The sequence below is a fragment of the Somniosus microcephalus genome, chromosome 16 (assembly GCF_052327205.1).
Source record: "Somniosus microcephalus isolate GS21.2 chromosome 16, FLI_Smic_1.0, whole genome shotgun sequence".
NCBI lineage: Eukaryota > Metazoa > Chordata > Chondrichthyes > Squaliformes > Somniosidae > Somniosus > Somniosus microcephalus.
In genome coordinates this window covers 98,910,115-98,929,694 of record NC_141002.1, presented here as the reverse complement: position 1 = coordinate 98,929,694, position 19,580 = coordinate 98,910,115, and the positions used below count along the sequence as shown (strand labels likewise).

The following is a 19,580-nucleotide window of genomic DNA, read 5'->3' as shown; positions in this document are numbered from 1 at the left end:
GGGAGGATGTTTCCCCTGGCTGGGGGGGTCTAGAATGAGGGGTTACAGTCTCAGGATACGGGGTAGGACATTTAGGACTGAGATGAGGGGAAATTTCTTCACTCAGAGGGTGGTGAACCTGTGGAATTCTCTACCACAGAAGGCTGTGGAGGGCAAGTCACTGAATATATTTGAGGAGATAGATAGATTTCTAGACATAAAAGGCATCAAGGGGTATGGGGAGAGAGCGGGAATATGGTATTGAGATAGAGGATCAGCCATGATCATATTGAATGGCGGAGCAGGCTCGAAGGGCCGAATGGCCGACTCCTGCTCCTATTTTTCTATGTTAGCTGTGGCACAGTGAATAGCACCCTCACCTCTAAATCAGAAGGTTGTGGGTTCAAATCCCTCTCAAGACTTGAGTACAAAATTCTAGGCTGCCACTCCAGTGCAGTGCTGAGGGAGTGCAGCACTGTCGGAGGTGCCGTCTTTCAGATGAGACTTCAAACCCTCTCAGGTGGGCATAAAAGATCCCACGGCACTATTTCGAAGAGGAGCAGGTGAGCTCTCCCCATTGTCCTGACCAATATTTATTCCTCAAATCAACATCAGAGATGATCTGCTCATTATCACATCGCTGTTTGTGTGAGCTTGATGGCGTCCGCGGCGGTCGCAGGGTAAGCGCTCTCCCTGAGTCGGTCGGCCCACTCCCACTACAGACGCTGTGCATCGGCGCTGATGAGTTCGGCGAGGAGGCTGCAGAAGCAGCGATGGAGGCCACGACGACCCGCTGTAGCACAATGGCCGGCAGCTCCTCGGCGGGAGGTCGAACTGGTAGGAGGGGAGGCGGCCAGCGGACCGAGGGCGGGAAAAGCAGGCCCTGGAAGGTCGGACACCGCGGGAGGCTCAGAGGTCAGACCGGGTGGCAGGAGAGCCAGGGAGAAGCAGGCCGCGGGACGTCGGTGCCACGGCGGCTGAAGATTGTCGGGCAGGAGTGCGGGAAAGGCGGAGCGAGGCGAGAGCAGACCTTATTGTGATGGCGCCGATGAAGATGGCTGCCGTCCTTGCGGGCTTCTTGCGTACCAGGCAGCTAAGTGTCCTTTGCTGCTTGGTGCGCTCGGCTCGTTAAGAAAAAAGCATTTCACTGACTGGATTTCATTTGGTTATGTGACAAATAAAATTGAAATTGAAAAAATTGCTGTGTGCAAATTGGTGCCGCGTTTCCTACATTACAAGTGACGACACTTCAAAAAGTACTTCATTGGCTGTAAAGTGCTTTGAGATGTCCGGTGGTCATGAAAGGTGCTGTATAAATGCAAGTCTTGCTTTCTTTTCTTTGTTTCTTATAAAGCAACTGGAAAGGAAATTCTACCTCTGCAGTATTTTATCTGTAACTCTCAAATGCAGGAAGTGCATGGCAGAGAGCGAAAGAGAGATTAAAAGCTCACATTGAAAATTCAAGTCTGTTCATCCTAGAGCTTGCCAGAATTGGTAAAACCAATGTAAATACGACGACAGCAGCCTAACGCTGAACTACACAGAGTGTAAGTGCTCTGTGTCCTCTATGCCAGGTTTAGAGAATCTAATTCATAGCTCAGGCACCCAATAATGGAAACTGGCTAAGTAAATGAAATCATAGCACGATGTTTTGCTCTCCCTCCATCCTTCCCTTTACAAGAGGAGCCTGGAACTGGGGAGTGGACTGCAGAGACTTTCAAAAATGACCACATTTCAGGGCTGTGGGGAAAGAGTAGGGGAGTAGGACAAATTGGGTAACTTTCAAAGGGCTGGCACGGGCACGATGGGTCGAGTGGCCTCCTTCTGAGCTGCATCATTCTATGATTCTGCAACCAGAGACCCATGTGCCTTGAGACACACGAGTTGGCTTATCTGGTCTACGATAACACAGATGTTTCAATCGCATAGTATACACAAGATAAAAGTACTGTTCATTAAGCATTTGCAGAACCCAGTGCATGATGACATTCCCAAACATGTCTCGAGACTGTGGTTAGTGTGTATTTTTAATCTGGCCAAGACCCTCAAAAAAAAAAGGAATACTGCATTTCCCTAAAATTGAAAAAATAAAATTACTGCCAATTGGAAGCGACTGGAATTTTTTAAATTTTAACTCCCTCAACAAGAATGATTCCCGTAAATAGACTAAACTTTTGAGAGATACTGTAATGTCCATAAAACAAATTAAAACTGCGTGTGGGTAGCTGCGATAGCTGAATAAGACGACAGTGTTATTGAATTTCAATGATCTTAAATATTCAATTGTAAGCTGCCAGATGAAGAAGTCAACTTGCAAGCAAGGCGGGAGAGAGGGGGGGTGGGGGGGGCTGAATTATTCATTATCCAAGAAAAAAACTAAGTGGCAGATCCTGCTTCCAGCTGTAATAAATCCCATATTAAATATCTTACTACGGAGCAGGAATGACTAAACTCCACCCCATCCCAGTCCTATTTGTGTTCATATTTATTCCTCACCAGTTTGAATTGGGTGAACCTGAATGTTTCGAAAAGGCTTTTCAAGCCTTGTAAATCACAACACCAAGATCTGTTACTATCAGCAACTTAAGCTGCATGAATCTTAACAGGAACAGCAAATGGAAGTTTGCATATGGAACCTGGCACTCCATAGTATGCACGTAGACAGCCCATGATAAACATAGAGCGATGCCCAAGCTATGGTGTTTTCAATTTCTACGGATGTGGTATAAAATGAACAACAAAGGAAAAGTGAAATTAAAAATAGAAAATGCTGGAGACGCTCCACAGATCAGGCAGCGGCTATGGAGAAAGAAACAGTGTTAACGTTTCAAGTCGATGACTTGTCAGAAATGGAAAAAGTTAGAGATATAACAGATTTTAAGCAAGTGTAGGGGCAGGGAAAGGGGAGGAGGAAAGGGCAAAAGGGAAGGTCTGAGATAGGGTGGAAGGCGGGAGTGATTAAATGATGAAAGGGAAGGTCTGAGATGGGGGGAAGGCGGGAGTGATTAAATGATGAAAGGGAAGGTCTGAGATGGGGGGGAAGGCGGGAGTGATTAAATGATGAAAGGGAAGGTCTGAGATGGGGGGAAGGCGGGAGTGATTAAATGATGAAAGGGAAGGTCTGAGATGGGGGGGAAGGCGGGAGTGATTAAATGATGAAAGGGAAGGTCTGAGATGGGGGGAAGGCAGGAGAGATTAAATGATGAAAGGGAAGGTCTGAGATGGGGGGAAGGCGGGAGTGATTAAATGATGAAAGGGAAGGTCTGAGATGGGGGGAAGGCAGGAGTGATTAAATGATGAAAGGGAAGGTCTGAGATAGGGGGGAAGGCGGGAGTGATTAAATGATGAAAGGGAAGGTCTGAGATGGGGGGAAGGCGGGAGTGATTAAATGATGAAAGGGAAGGTCTGAGATGGGGGGAAGGCGGGAGTGATTAAATGATGAAAGGGAAGGTCTGAGATGGGGGGAAGGCGGGAGTGATTAAATGATGAAAGGGAAGGTCTGAGATGGGGGGAAGGCGGGAGTGATTAAATGATGAAAGGGAAGGTCTGAGATGGGGGGAAGGCAGGAGAGATTAAATGATGAAAGGGAAGGTCTGAGATGGGGGGAAGGCGGGAGTGATTAAATGATGAAAGGGAAGGTCTGAGATGGGGGGAAGGCGGGAGTGATTAAATGATGAAAGGGAAGGTCTGAGATGGGGGGGAAGGCGGGAGTGATTAAATGATGAAAGGGAAGGTCTGAGATGGGGGGAAGGCGGGAGAGATTAAATGATGAAAGGGAAGGTCTGAGATGGGGGGGAAGGCGGGAGAGATTAAATGATGAAAGGGAAGGTCTGAGATAGGGGGAAGGCAGGAGAGATTAAATGATGAAAGGGAAGGTCTGAGATGGGGGGAAGGCAGGAGTGATTAAATGATGAAAGGGAAGGTCTGAGATGGGGGGAAGGCAGGAGTGATTAAATGATGAAAGGGAAGGTCTGAGATGGGGGGAAGGCGGGAGTGATTAAATGATGAAAGGGAAGGTCTGAGATGGGGGGGGAAGGCGGGAGAGATTAAATGATGAAAGGGAAGGTCTGAGATGGGGGGAAGGCAGGAGTGATTAAATGATGAAAGGGAAGGTCTGAGATGGGGGGGGAAGGCGGGAGAGATTAAATGATGAAAGGGAAGGTCTGAGATGGGGGGAAGGCAGGAGTGATTAAATGATGAAAGGGAAGGTCTGAGATGGGGGGAAGGCAGGAGTGATTAAATGATGAAAGGGAAGGTCTGAGATAGGGTGGAAGGCAGGAGAGATTAAATGATGAAAGGGAAGGTCTGAGATGGGGGGAAGGTGGGAGAGATTAAATGATGAAAGGGAAGGTCTGAGATAGGGGGGAAGGCGGGAGAGATTAAATGATGAAAGGGAAGGTCTGAGATAGGGGGGAAGGCGGGAGTGATTAAATGATGAAAGGGAAGGTCTGAGATGGGGGGAAGGCAGGAGAGATTAAATGATGAAAGGGAAGGTCTGAGATGGGGGGAAGGCGGGAGTGATTAAATGATGAAAGGGAAGGTCTGAGATGGGGGGAAGGCAGGAGAGATTAAATGATGAAAGGGAAGGTCTGAGATGGGGGGAAGGCGGGAGTGATTAAATGATGAAAGGGAAGGTCTGAGATGGGGGGAAGGCGGGAGTGATTAAATGATGAAAGGGAAGGTCTGAGATGGGGGGGAAGGCGGGAGTGATTAAATGATGAAAGGGAAGGTCTGAGATGGGGGGAAGGCGGGAGAGATTAAATGATGAAAGGGAAGGTCTGAGATGGGGGGGGAAGGCGGGAGAGATTAAATGATGAAAGGGAAGGTCTGAGATAGGGGGAAGGCGGGAGAGATTAAATGATGAAAGGGAAGGTCTGAGATGGGGGGAAGGCAGGAGTGATTAAATGATGAAAGGGAAGGTCTGAGATGGGGGGAAGGCAGGAGTGATTAAATGATGAAAGGGAAGGTCTGAGATGGGGGGAAGGCGGGAGTGATTAAATGATGAAAGGGAAGGTCTGAGATGGGGGGGGAAGGCGGGAGAGATTAAATGATGAAAGGGAAGGTCTGAGATGGGGGGAAGGCAGGAGTGATTAAATGATGAAAGGGAAGGTCTGAGATGGGGGGAAGGCAGGAGAGATTAAATGATGAAAGGGAAGGTCTGAGATGGGGGGAAGGCAGGAGTGATTAAATGATGAAAGGGAAGGTCTGAGATAGGGTGGAAGGCAGGAGAGATTAAATGATGAAAGGGAAGGTCTGAGATGGGGGGAAGGTGGGAGAGATTAAATGATGAAAGGGAAGGTCTGAGATAGGGGGGAAGGCGGGAGAGATTAAATGATGAAAGGGAAGGTCTGAGATAGGGGGGAAGGCGGGAGTGATTAAATGATGAAAGGGAAGGTCTGAGATAGGGTGGAAGGCGGGAGAGGTTAAATGATGAAAGGGAAGGTCTGAGATAGGGGGGAAGGCGGGAGAGATTAAATGATGAAAGGGAAGGTCTGAGATAGGGGGGAAGGCGGGAGAGATTAAATGATGAAAGGGAAGGTCTGAGATAGGGGGGAAGGCGGGAGTGATTAAATGATGAAAGGGAAGATCTGAGATAGGGTGGAAGGCGGGAGAGGTTAAATGATGAAAGGGAAGGTCTGAGATGGGGGGAAGGCGGGAGAGATTAAATGATGAAAGGGAAGGTCTGAGATAGGGGGGAAGGCAGGAGAGATTAAATGATGAAAGGGAAGGTCTGAGATAGGGGGGAAGGCAGGAGAGATTAAATGATGAAAGGGAAGGTCTGAGATAGGGGGGAAGGCGGGAGTGATTAAATGATGAAAGGGAAGGTCTGAGATGGGGGGGAAGGCGGGAGTGATTAAATGATGAAAGGGAAGGTCTGAGATGGGGGGGAAGGCGGGAGTGATTAAATGATGAAAGGGAAGGTCTGAGATGGGGGGGAAGGCGGGAGTGATTAAATGATGAAAGGGAAGGTCTGAGATGGGGGGAAGGCGGGAGTGATTAAATGATGAAAGGGAAGGTCTGAGATAGGGTGGAAGGCGGGAGAGATTAAATGATGAAAGGGAAGGTCTGAGATGGGGGGGAAGGCGGGAGAGATTAAATGATGAAAGGGAAGGTCTGAGATGGGGGGAAGGCGGGAGTGATTAAATGATGAAAGGGAAGGTCTGAGATGGGGGGGAAGGCAGGAGTGATTAAATGATGAAAGGGAAGGTCTGAGATGGGGGGAAGGCGGGAGTGATTAAATGATGAAAGGGAAGGTCTGAGATGGGGGGGAAGGCGGGAGTGATTAAATGATGAAAGGGAAGGTCTGAGATGGGGGAAGGCGGGAGTGATTAATGATGAAAGGGAAGGTCTGAGATGGGGGGAAGGCGGGAGAGATTAAATGATGAAAGGGAAGGTCTGAGATGGGGGGGAAGGCGGGAGAGATTAAATGATGAAAGGGAAGGTCTGAGATAGGGGGGAAGGCGGGAGAGATTAAATGATGAAAGGGAAGGTCTGAGATGGGGGGAAGGCGGGAGTGATTAAATGATGAAAGGGAAGGTCTGAGATGGGGGGGAAGGCGGGAGTGATTAAATGATGAAAGGGAAGGTCTGAGATAGGGGGAAGGCGGGAGTGATTAAATGATGAAAGGGAAGGTCTGAGATGGGGGGAAGGCAGGAGTGATTAAATGATGAAAGGGAAGGTCTGAGATGGGGGGGAAGGCGGGAGTGATTAAATGATGAAAGGGAAGGTCTGAGATGGGGGGGAAGGCAGGAGTGATTAAATGATGAAAGGGAAGGTCTGAGATGGGGGGGAAGGCGGGAGTGATTAAATGATGAAAGGGAAGGTCTGAGATAGGGGGGAAGGCGGGAGAGATTAAATGATGAAAGGGAAGGTCTGAGATGGGGGGGAAGGCGGGAGAGATTAAATGATGAAAGGGAAGGTCTGAGATAGGGGGGAAGGCGGGAGAGATTAAATGATGAAAGGGAAGGTCTGAGATGGGGGGGAAGGCGGGAGTGATTAAATGATGAAAGGGAAGGTCTGAGATGGGGGGGAAGGCGGGAGTGATTAAATGATGAAAGGGAAGGTCTGAGATAGGGGGAAGGCGGGAGTGATTAAATGATGAAAGGGAAGGTCTGAGATGGGGGGGAAGGCGGGAGAGATTAAATGATGAAAGGGAAGGTCTGAGATGGGGGGGGAAGGCGGGAGAGATTAAATGATGAAAGGGAAGGTCTGAGATGGGGGGGAAGGCGGGAGAGATTAAATGATGAAAGGGAAGGTCTGAGATAGGGGGGAAGGCGGGAGTGATTAAATGATGAAAGGGAAGGTCTGAGATGGGGGGGAAGGCGGGAGTGATTAAATGATGAAAGGGAAGGTCTGAGATAGGGGGAAGGCGGGAGTGATTAAATGATGAAAGGGAAGGTCTGAGATGGGGGGAAGGCGGGAGTGATTAAATGATGAAAGGGAAGGTCTGAGATGGGGGGGAAGGCAGGAGTGATTAAATGATGAAAGGGAAGGTCTGAGATGGGGGGAAGGCGGGAGTGATTAAATGATGAAAGGGAAGGTCTGAGATGGGGGGGAAGGCGGGAGTGATTAAATGATGAAAGGGAAGGTCTGAGATAGGGGGAAGGCGGGAGTGATTAAATGATGAAAGGGAAGGTCTGAGATAGGGGGAAGGCGGGAGTGATTAAATGATGAAAGGGAAGGTCTGAGATGGGGGGAAGGCGGGAGTGATTAAATGATGAAAGGGAAGGTCTGAGATGGGGGGAAGGCGGGAGTGATTAAATGATGAAAGGGAAGGTCTGAGATGGGGGGGAAGGCGGGAGAGATTAAATGATGAAAGGGAAGGTCTGAGATAGAGTGGAAGGCGGGAGAGATTAAATGATGAAAGGGAAGGTCTGAGATGGGGGGAAGGCGGGAGTGATTAAATGATGAAAGGGAAGGTCTGAGATGGGGGGAAGGCAGGAGAGATTAAATGATGAAAGGGAAGGTCTGAGATAGGGGGAAGGCGGGAGAGATTAAATGATGAAAGGGAAGGTCTGAGATAGGGGGAAGGCGGGAGTGATTAAATGATGATAGGGAAGGTCTGAGATAGGGGGAAGGCGGGAGTGATTAAATGATGAAAGGGAAGGTCTGAGATAGGGGGAAGGCGGGAGTGATTAAATGATGAAAGGGAAGGTCTGAGATGGGGGGAAGGCGGGAGTGATTAAATGATGAAAGGGAAGGTCTGAGATAGGGGGGAAGGCGGGAGTGATTAAATGATGAAAGGGAAGGTCTGAGATAGGGGGAAGGCAGGAGTGATTAAATGATGAAAGGGAAGGTCTGAGATAGGGGGAAGGCGGGAGTGATTAAATGATGAAAGGGAAGGTCTGAGATAGGGGGAAGGCGGGAGAGATTAAATGATGAAAGGGAAGGTCTGAGATGGGGGGAAGGCGGGAGTGATTAAATGATGAAAGGGAAGGTCTGAGATGGGGGGAAGGCGGGAGTGATTAAATTATGAAAGGGAAGGTCTGAGATGGGGGGGAAGGCGGGAGAGGTTAAATGATGAAAGGGAAGGTCTGAGATGGGGGGAAGGCGGGAGTGATTAAATTATGAAAGGGAAGGTCTGAGATGGGGGGAAGGCGGGAGTGATTAAATGATGAAAGGGAAGGTCTGAGATAGGGGGAAGGCGGGAGTGATTAAATGATGAAAGGGAAGGTCTGAGATGGGGGGAAGGCGGGAGTGATTAAATGATGAAAGGGAAGGTCTGAGATGGTGGGAAGGCGGGAGTGATTAAATGATGAAAGGGAAGGTCTGAGATGGGGGGGAAGGCGGGAGAGATTAAATGATGAAAGGGAAGGTCTGAGATAGGGGGGAAGGCGGGAGAGATTAAATGATGAACGGGAAGGTCTGAGATGGGGGGGAAGGCGGGAGAGATTAAATGATGAAAGGGAAGGTCTGAGATAGGGGGGAAGGCGGGAGTGATTAAATGATGAAAGGGAAGGTCTGAGATGGGGGGGAAGGCAGGAGTGATTAAATGATGAAAGGGAAGGTCTGAGATGGGGGGAAGGCGGGAGAGATTAAATGATGAAAGGGAAGGTCTGAGATAGGGGGAAGGCGGGAGTGATTAAATGATGAAAGGGAAGGTCTGAGATGGGGGGAAGGCGGGAGAGATTAAATGATGAAAGGGAAGGTCTGAGATGGGGGGAAGGCGGGAGTGATTAAATGATGAAAGGGAAGGTCTGAGATGGGGGGAAGGCAGGAGAGATTAAATGATGAAAGGGAAGGTCTGAGATAGGGGGAAGGCGGGAGAGATTAAATGATGAAAGGGAAGGTCTGAGATAGGGGGAAGGCGGGAGTGATTAAATGATGAAAGGGAAGGTCTGAGATAGGGGGAAGGCGGGAGTGATTAAATGATGAAAGGGAAGGTCTGAGATAGGGGGAAGGCGGGAGTGATTAAATGATGAAAGGGAAGGTCTGAGATGGGGGGAAGGCGGGAGTGATTAAATGATGAAAGGGAAGGTCTGAGATAGGGGGGAAGGCGGGAGAGATTAAATGATGAAAGGGAAGGTCTGAGATAGGGGGGAAGGCGGGAGTGATTAAATGATGAAAGGGAAGGTCTGAGATAGGGGGAAGGCAGGAGTGATTAAATGATGAAAGGGAAGGTCTGAGATAGGGGGAAGGCGGGAGTGATTAAATGATGAAAGGGAAGGTCTGAGATAGGGGGAAGGCGGGAGAGATTAAATGATGAAAGGGAAGGTCTGAGATGGGGGGAAGGCGGGAGTGATTAAATGATGAAAGGGAAGGTCTGAGATAGGGTGGAAGGCGGGAGAGATTAAATGATGAAAGGGAAGGTCTGAGATAGAGTGGAAGGCGGGAGTGATTAAATGATGAAAGGGAAGGTCTGAGATAGGGGTGGAAGGCGGGAGAGATTAAATGATGAAAGGGAAGGTCTGAGATGGGGGGAAGGCGGGAGTGATTAAATGATGAAAGGGAAGGTCTGAGATAGGGGGGAAGGCGGGAGAGATTAAATGATGAAAGGGAAGGTCTGAGATAGGGGGAAGGCGGGAGTGATTAAATGATGAAAGGGAAGGTCTGAGATAGGGTGGAAGGCAGGAGAGATTAAATGATGAAAGGGAAGGTCTGAGATGGGGGGAAGGCGGGAGTGATTAAATGATGAAAGGGAAGGTCTGAGATAGGGGGAAGGCGGGAGTGATTAAATGATGAAAGGGAAGGTCTGAGATAGGGGGAAGGCGGGAGTGATTAAATGATGAAAGGGAAGGTCTGAGATGGGGGGAAGGCGGGAGTGATTAAATGATGAAAGGGAAGGTCTGAGATGGGGGGAAGGCGGGAGAGATTAAATGATGAAAGGGAAGGTCTGAGATAGAGTGGAAGGCGGGAGTGATTAAATGATGAAAGGGAAGGTCTGAGATGGGGGGAAGGCGGGAGAGATTAAATGATGAAAGGGAAGGTCTGAGATGGGGGGAAGGCGGGAGTGATTAAATGATGAAAGGGAAGGTCTGAGATAGGGGGAAGGCGGGAGAGATTAAATGATGAAAGGGAAGGTCTGAGATAGGGGGAAGGCGGGAGTGATTAAATGATGAAAGGGAAGGTCTGAGATGGGGGGAAGGCGGGAGAGATTAAATGATGAAAGGGAAGGTCTGAGATGGGGGGGAAGGCGGGAGTGATTAAATGATGAAAGGGAAGGTCTGAGATGGGGGGGAAGGCGGGAGAGATTAAATGATGAAAGGGAAGGTCTGAGATGGGGGGGAAGGCAGGAGTGATTAAATGATGAAAGGGAAGGTCTGAGATGGGGGGGAAGGCGGGAGAGATTAAATGATGAAAGGGAAGGTCTGAGATAGGGGGAAGGCAGGAGTGATTAAATGATGAAAGGGAAGGTCTGAGATGGGGGGAAGGCAGGAGAGATTAAATGATGAAAGGGAAGGTCTGAGATAGGGGGAAGGCGGGAGTGATTAAATGATGAAAGGGAAGGTCTGAGATAGGGGGGAAGGCAGGAGTGATTAAATGATGAAAGGGAAGGTCTGAGATGGGTGGAAGGTGGGAGTGATTAAATGATGAAAGGGAAGGTCTGAGATAGGGGTGGAAGGCGGGAGTGATTAAATGATGAAAGGGAAGGTCTGAGATAGGGGTGGAAGGCGGGAGTGATTAAATGATGAAAGGGAAGGTCTGAGATGGGGGGAAGGCAGGAGAGATTAAATGATGAAAGGGAAGGTCTGAGATGGGGGGAAGGCAGGAGTGATTAAATGATGAAAGGGAAGGTCTGAGATGGGGGGAAGGCGGGAGAGATTAAATGATGAAAGGGAAGGTCTGAGATGGGGGGAAGGCGGGAGTGATTAAATGATGAAAGGGAAGGTCTGAGATAGGGGTGGAAGGCGGGAGTGATTAAATGATGAAAGGGAAGGTCTGAGATGGGGGGAAGGCAGGAGAGATTAAATGATGAAAGGGAAGGTCTGAGATGGGGGGAAGGCAGGAGTGATTAAATGATGAAAGGGAAGGTCTGAGATAGGGGGGAAGGCGGGAGTGATTAAATGATGAAAGGGAAGGTCTGAGATAGGGGGAAGGCGGGAGAGATTAAATGATGAAAGGGAAGGTCTGAGATGGGGGGAAGGCAGGAGAGATTAAATGATGAAAGGGAAGGTCTGAGATAGGGGTGGAAGGCGGGAGTGATTAAATGATGAAAGGGAAGGTCTGAGATAGGGGTGGAAGGCGGGAGTGATTAAATGATGAAAGGGAAGGTCTGAGATAGGGGGGAAGGCGGGAGAGATTAAATGATGAAAGGGAAGGTCTGAGATGGGGGGGAAGGCGGGAGTGATTAAATGATGAAAGGGAAGGTCTGAGATGGGGGGAAGGCGGGAGAGATTAAATGATGAAAGGGAAGGTCTGAGATAGGGGGAAGGCAGGAGTGATTAAATGATGAAAGGGAAGGTCTGAGATAGGGGGGAAGGCGGGAGTGATTAAATGATGAAAGGGAAGGTCTGAGATAGGGGGAAGGCGGGGAGTGATTAAATGATGAAAGGGAAGGGTCTGAGATAGGGGGAAGGCGGGAGAGATTAAATGATGAAAGGGAAGGTCTGAGATAGGGGGAAGGCAGGAGTGATTAAATGATGAAAGGGAAGGTCTGAGATAGGGGGAAGGCGGGAGTGATTAAATGATGAAAGGGAAGGTCTGAGATGGGGGGAAGGCAGGAGAGATTAAATGATGAAAGGGAAGGTCTGAGATAGGGGTGGAAGGCGGGAGTGATTAAATGATGAAAGGGAAGGTCTGAGATAGGGGTGGAAGGCGGAGTGATTAAATGATGAAAGGGAAGGTCTGAGATAGGGGGGAAGGCGGGAGAGATTAAATGATGAAAGGGAAGGTCTGAGATGGGGGGGAAGGCGGGAGTGATTAAATGATGAAAGGGAAGGTCTGAGATGGGGGGAAGGCGGCGGAGAGATTAAATGATGAAAGGGAAGGTCTGAGATAGGGGGAAGGCGGGAGAGATTAAATGATGAAAGGGAAGGTCTGAGATAGGGGTGGAAGGCGGGAGAGGTTAAATGATGAAAGGGAAGGTCTGAGATAGGGGGAAGGCGGGAGAGATTAAATGATGAAAGGGAAGGTCTGAGATAGGGGGGAAGGCGGGAGAGATTAAATGATGAAAGGGAAGGTCTGAGATAGGGGGAAGGCGGGAGTGATTAAATGATGAAAGGAAGGTCTGAGATAGGGGGGAAGGCGGGAGTGATTAAATGATGAAAGGGAAGGTCTGAGATAGGGGGGAAGGCGGGAGAGATTAAATGATGAAAGGGAAGGTCTGAGATAGGGGGGAAGGCGGGAGTGATTAAATGATGAAAGGGAAGGTCTGAGATAGGGGGAAGGCGGGAGTGATTAAATGATGAAAGGGAAGGTCTGAGATAGGGTGGAAGGCGGGAGAGGTTAAATGATGAAAGGGAAGGTCTGAGATAGGGGGAAGGCGGGAGAGATTAAATGATGAAAGGGAAGGTCTGAGATAGGGGGAAGGCGGGAGAGATTAAATGATGAAAGGGAAGGTCTGAGATAGGGGGGGAAGGCGGGAGTGATTAAATGATGAAAGGGAAGGTCTGAGATGGGGGGGAAGGCGGGAGTGATTAAATGATGAAAGGGAAGGTCTGAGATGGGGGGGAAGGCAGGAGTGATTAAATGATGAAAGGGAAGGTCTGAGATGGGGGGAAGGCGGGAGTGATTAAATGATGAAAGGGAAGGTCTGAGATGGGGGGGAAGGCGGGAGTGATTAAATGATGAAAGGGAAGGTCTGAGATAGGGGGGAAGGCGGGAGTGATTAAATGATGAAAGGGATGATCGTATGAAGCAAGTTATGGGACAGGTAAAGAAACAGAAGATGGGTCTCTGAGATAGAGTGAGTCCGTGCTGCTGGAGAGGTCCAGAGTGAACATGTGGCGGCGCAGGGCGTTGAGCGTGGACAAAGAAAAATTGCTGTGTCAGTTTTAGCCCAAATACTCAAGTGCAGAAAGATTTTTTTGTACTGTCCAGATCTCCGTGTTAAGCAGCTTCTCTTCAGACAATGTCATCTTCGCCCCGAGACGTCCATCATCAGGGATTGAAGTTAGAAACCATGGACAAGGAGTCCTGCCACAGCACATTTGACTAACTTGTCATGGAACGCATTCACACTTCTAGTGTCACCTCTAAATATTACCCGTTTCCAACGCAAAAAGAAAGACTTGCATTTATATAGCGCCTTTCACGACCACCGGACGTCCCAAAGCGCTTTACAGCCAATGAAGTACTTTTTGGAGTGCAGTCACTGTTGTAATGTGGGAAACGTGGCAGCCAATTTGCGCACAGCAAGCTCCCACAAACAGCAATGTGAAAATGACCGGGTAATCTGTTTTAGTGATGTTGGTTGAGGGATAAATATTGACCAGGACACCGGGGAGAACTTCCCCTGCTCTTCCTCGAAATAGTGCCATGGGATCTTTTACGTCCACCTGAGAGAGCAGACGGGGCCTCGGTTTAACATCTCATCCAAAAGACGGCACCTCCGACAGTGCAGCATTCCCTCAGCACTGCCCTGGAGTGTCAAGTGGTTTATGTGCTCAAGTCAAGTGTGCAACATTAGCACTACTGCTGGTAACGGGGGCACACTTCTTGAACTGTCAGTTTTCAGTTCTTTTGCAGTGCTAGCGAGTTAGAAACAATTTAAGAAAGTCCCATGGCAAGCAGAAATATATCATTTTAGTACTACTGTAGTTCCAGTTCTCACCTCAATTTTGTAATTTTTTTTTTTTTAATTCATTGTTGGGATATGGGTATCACTGGCATAGCTGGCATTTATTGTCCGTCCCTAGTTGCCCTCAAGGTGGTGGGCCACCATCTTGAGCCGCTCCTTGTGGCGAAGGTGCTCCCACAGTGCAGTTAGGTAGAGAGTTCTAGGATTTTGGCCCAGCGACATTGAAGAAATGGCTGATATATTTCTGAATCAGGATGATGTGTGTGACTTGGAGATAATAGTGTTCCCATGCACCTGCTGCCCTTGTCCTTCTGGGTGTAGAGGTCACGGGTTTGGGAAGAGCTGTCTTCAAAGTCTTGGTGAGTTGCTGCAGTGCATCTTGTAGCTATTACACAGGATTACATACATAGGATACACGGCACAGAAACAGGCCATTCGGCCCAACCAGTCCATGCCGGCGTTTATGCTCCACTCGAGCCTCCTCCCATCTTTCCTCATCTAAATCTATCAGCGTAACCCTCTACTCCCTTCTCCCTCATACGCTTGTCTAGCCTCCCCTTAAATGCATCTATACTGTTCACCTCAACCACTCCCTGTGGCAGCGAGTTCCACATTCTCACCACTCTCTGGGTAAAGAAGTTTCTTCTGAATTCCCTATTGGATTTCTTGGTGACTATCTTATATTGATGGCCTCTAGTTATGCTCTTCCCCACAAGTGGAAACACTCTCTCTGTATCCACTCTATCAAAACCTTTCATAATTTTAAAGACCTCTATTAGGTCATCCCTCAGCCTTCTTTTTTCAAGAGAAAAGAAACCCAGCCTGTTGGCCCCTTGGGTCAGAGCGATCATAATATGATAGAATTCTTCATTAAGATGGAGAGTGAAGTAGTTGACTCAGAGACTAGGGTCCTGAATTTCAATAAAGGAAACTACGATGGTATGAGGCGCGAGTTGGGTAGAATTGATTGGGGAATGTCACTCAAAGGGTTGACGGTGGATAGGCAATGGTAAACATTCAAAGATCGCATGGATGAACTACAGAATTTGTTTATCCCTGTTTGGCATAAAAATAAATCAAAAAAGGTGACTCAACCGTGGCTAACGAGGGAAATTAGGGATAGCATAAGATCCAAGGAGAGGACATATAAATTGGCCAGAAAAAGCAGTAATCCAGAGGATTGGGAGCAGTTTAGGATTCAGCAAAGGAGTACAAAGGGATTAATTAAGAGGGGGAAAATAGAGTATGAGAGTAAGCTTCCAGGGAACATAAAAACTGACTGTAAAAGCTTTTATAGATATGTGAAGAGAAAAAGATTGCTGAAGTCAAGCGTAGGTCCCTTGCAGTCAGAATCAGGGGAATTTATAATGGGGAACAAAGAAATGGCAGACCAATTAAATACATACTTTAGTTCTGTCTTCACAAAGGAGGACAGAAATAAACTCCCAGAGATGTCGGGGAACATAGGGTCTAATGAGAGGGAGGAACTGAATGAAATCAGTATTTGTAGGGAAATAGCGTTAGGGAAATTGACGGGATTGAAGGCCGATAAATCCCCAGGGCCTGATAATCTACATCCTAGGGTACTTAAGGAAGTGGCCCTAGAAATAGTAGATGCATTGCTGGTTATCTTCCAAAATTCGATAAGACTCTGTAACAGTTCCCATGGATTGGAGGGTAGCAAATGTTACCCCACTATTCAAAAAAGGTGGGAGAGAGAAAACGGGGAATTATAGACCGGTAAGCCTGACATCGGTAGTGGGGAAAATGCCAGAATCCATTATAAAAGATGTAATAGCAGAGCACTTGGAAAACAGTGACAGGATCGGACAAAGTCAACATGGATTTACAAAAAGGTAAATCGTGCTTGACTAATCTACTGGAATTTTTTGAGGATGTAACTGGTAGAATAGAGAAGGGAGAACCAGTGGATGTGGTGTATTTGGACTTTCAGAAGGCTTTTGATAAGGTCCCGCATAAGAGATTAGTGTGTAAAGTTAAGGCACATGGGATTGGGGGCAAGGTATTGACTTGGATAGAGAACTGGTTGGCGGACAGAAAGCAAAGAGTTGGAATCAACAGCTCTTTTTCCGAGTGGCAGGCAGTGACTAGTGGGGTACCGCAGGGTTCGGTCCTAGGACCCCAGCTATTCACAATATATATATAAATGATCTAGACAAGGGAACTAGATGTAATATCTCCAAGTTTGCAGACGACATAAAGCTGGTTGGGCGTGTGTGCTGTGAGGAGGATGCCGAGAAACTCCAGCATGATTTGGACAGGTTGGGTGATTGGGCAGATGCATGGTAGATGCAGTATAACGTGGATAAATGTGAGGTTATCCACTTTGGTGGCAAAAACAGGAAGGCAGATTATTATCTGAATGGCAATAGATTGGGAGAAGGGGAAGTGCAATGAGACCTGGGTGTCCTTCTGCACCAGTCGCTGAAGGCAAGCATGCAGGTGCAGCAGGCGGTTAAGAAGGCAAATGGTATGTTGGCCTTCGTAGCGAGAGGGTTCGAGTACAGGAACAAGGCTGTCTTGCTGCAGTTGTACAGGGCCTTGATGAGACCACACCTTGAGTATTGTGTGCAGTTTTGGTCACCTTATCTGAGGAAGGATGTTCTTGCCATGGAGGGAGTGCAGCGAAGATTCACCAGACTGATACCTGGGATGGCAGGAATGACGTATGAGGAGAGATTGGGTCGATTGGGCTTATACTCGCTGGAGTTTAGAAGAATGAGAGGGGATCTCATTGAAACTTATAAAATCCTAACAGGACTGGACAGACTGGATGCAGGAAGCATGTTCCCGATGGCCGGGAAGTCCAGAACCAGGGGTCACAGTCTAAGGATAAGGGGTAAGCCATTTAGGACAGAGATGAGGAGGAATTTCTTCACCCAGAGATTGGTGAACCTGTGGAATTCTCTACCACAGAAGGCAGTGGAGGCCAATTCATTAAATATATTCAAGAAGGAGTTGGATATATTTCTAGACTAAAGGGATCAAGGGATATGGGGAGAAGGCAGGGACAGGGTACTGAATTTGGATGATCAGCCATGATCTCATTGAATGGCGGAGCAGGCTCGAGGGGCCGAATGGCCTACTCCTGCTCCTATCTTCTAGGTTTCATCCTTTCCCGATATGTATACCCTCGCATTTCTGGTATCATCCTTGTAAATCTTCTCTGCACCCTCTCCAGTGCCTCTGTATCCTTTTTATAATATGGCGACCAGAACTGCACGCAGCAGTTTAAGTGTAGCATAACCTCCCTACTTTTCAATTCTATCCCTCTAGAACTAAACCCTGGTGCTTGGTTTGCTTTGTTTATGGCCTTGCTAACCTGTGTCGCAACTTTTAGTGATTTGTGTATTTGTACTCCGAGATCCCTTTGTCCCTCTACCTCATCTAGACTCCCACCCTCCAAGTGATAAGCGACCTCCCTATTCTTCCTACCAAAGCCTAGATAGTACACACTGCAGCCACGGTGCACCAGTGGTGGAGGGAGTGAATGTTTAAGCTGGTGGATGGGCTGGCAATCAAGCAGGCTGCTTGATGGTGTCGAGCTTCTTGAGTGTTGTTGGAGCTGCACCCATCCAGACAAGTTGGGAGTATTCCATCGCACTCCTGACTTGTGCCTTGTACATGGTGGAAAGGCTTTGGGGAGTCAGGAGGTGAGACACTCGCCGCAGAATAACCAGTCTCTGAACTGCTCTAGTAGCCATGGCATTTATGTGGCTGGTCTAGTTGACTTTATGGTCAATGGTGACCCCCCAGGATGTTCATGGTGGGGGATTGGTTGCTGAATATGCAATTAATATTACATAGAATTTAAGCACAGGAATAGGCCATTCGGCCCAACTGGTCCATGCCGTTATTTATGCTCCACTCAAGCCTCCCCCACCCATCTTCATCTAACCCTCTCACCATATCCTTCTATTCCTTTCTCCTTCATGTGTTTAACCAGCTTCCCCTTAAATGCCTCTATCGCATTCACCTCAACCACTCCCTGTGGCAGCGAGTTCCACATTCTCACCACTCTCTGGGTAAAGAAGCTTCTCCTGAATTCCTGGTTGGATTTATTAGTGACTATCTTATATTGATGGCCCCTAATTCTGGTCTCACCCACAAGTGGAAACATCTTCTCTACATCTACCCCATCAAACCCTTTCAGAATTGTAAAGCCCTCTATCAGGTCAGCCCTCAGCCTACTCTTTTCTAAAGAAAAAAGGCCCAGCCTGTTCAGCCTTTCCTGATGAGCATAGCCTCTCAGTTCTGGTATCATCCTTGTAAATCTTCTTTTGCACCTTCTCCAGTGCCTCTATATCCCTTTTTTTATAATAGATGAAGACGGCATTTTATTCAATAATCTGTGCCTTCCGAGTTATTGTTTTGTAATATTTTCATGCTTGGGATGTGGGCGTCGCTGACAATGCCAGCATTTATTCCGCATCCCTCCTTGGCCTGAGAAGGTTTTAGTCACTCTTCTTAATTGCTCCCTCTGTGGTTTGGCATCTGCTTTCCTTACGCCTCAGTGATGCAGCTTGGAAACTTTATCGACATTAAAGGCACTTTAGAAATGCGGCTTCAATGAAATAACAATCCTTACATTTTGCAGAACTTGCACCTGAAATCTTTGGCCGCAAGGAGTTAAACTGCGACAAAAAACAGTATGTACACAACTTTGGATGAAACAGAGTTCTATTTTAAGATTTTGGTGCCAGTCTAACAGAAAACAACATATTTACATATTTTTAGACTGATCATCAAGCACAGCAGATGGCAGCATCAATGATTACCCCATCTTAGTTTGGAGTCATGCTAATCCGGTAGCAGCTTCTTTTATGTAATTGCTGCTACAACATTTCGTATGCAAGTTGCTTTTTAAGGCTTCATCCTTTTCCCAATCTCTCTGTTCCCTTTTTGCCGAGTTCTCCTTCAGTTCTAACAATCCCCCTTTAAATGCACAACATATTTGCTTAGATTCAGTCTCTCCAACTGCTCCATGGGTGCCAACAGCACTTCAGTACCTTGCACTAGTGGTCTTCCTAAGTTGGTAACACTCTCGCCTCAGTCATAAAGGTTGTGGGTTCAAATCCCACTGGAGTCTAGGCTGACACTCCCAGAGCAGTACTGAGGGAGTGCTGCACTGTTGGAGGTGCCGTCTTTTGGATAAGATGTTAAACCGAGGCCCCGTCTGCTCTCTCGGGTGGATCTAAATGATCCCATGGCACCAGTTCCAAGAGCAGAGGAGCTCTCCCCGGTGTCCTGGCCAATGTTTATTCCTGGACTGCATTACAAAAGTGAACACTTTAAAGTACAGTACTTCATTGATTGTAAAGCGCTTTGGGACATCATGTGGTCGTGAAAGGCACTGTATAAAGGCAAGTTCTTTTGCACGAGTTCAGTGTCAGCAGGATGT

At 47.9% G+C, this 19,580-nt stretch overlaps 1 protein-coding gene across 1 annotated transcript in view; it reads right to left on the bottom strand.

Annotated features, from left to right (window-relative positions):
• Window positions 1–13,496, bottom strand: part of zdhhc17 (zDHHC palmitoyltransferase 17) — a 98,940-nt gene extending 85,444 nt beyond the window's left edge. Inside the window, exon 1 of the mRNA XM_086009732.1 lies at window positions 13,452–13,496. Within this exon, the coding sequence (XP_085865858.1) occupies window positions 13,452–13,496 (45 nt within the window). The remainder of the gene's footprint in view (window positions 1–13,451) is intronic.
• Between the last annotated feature and the right edge of the window lie 6,084 nt (window positions 13,497–19,580).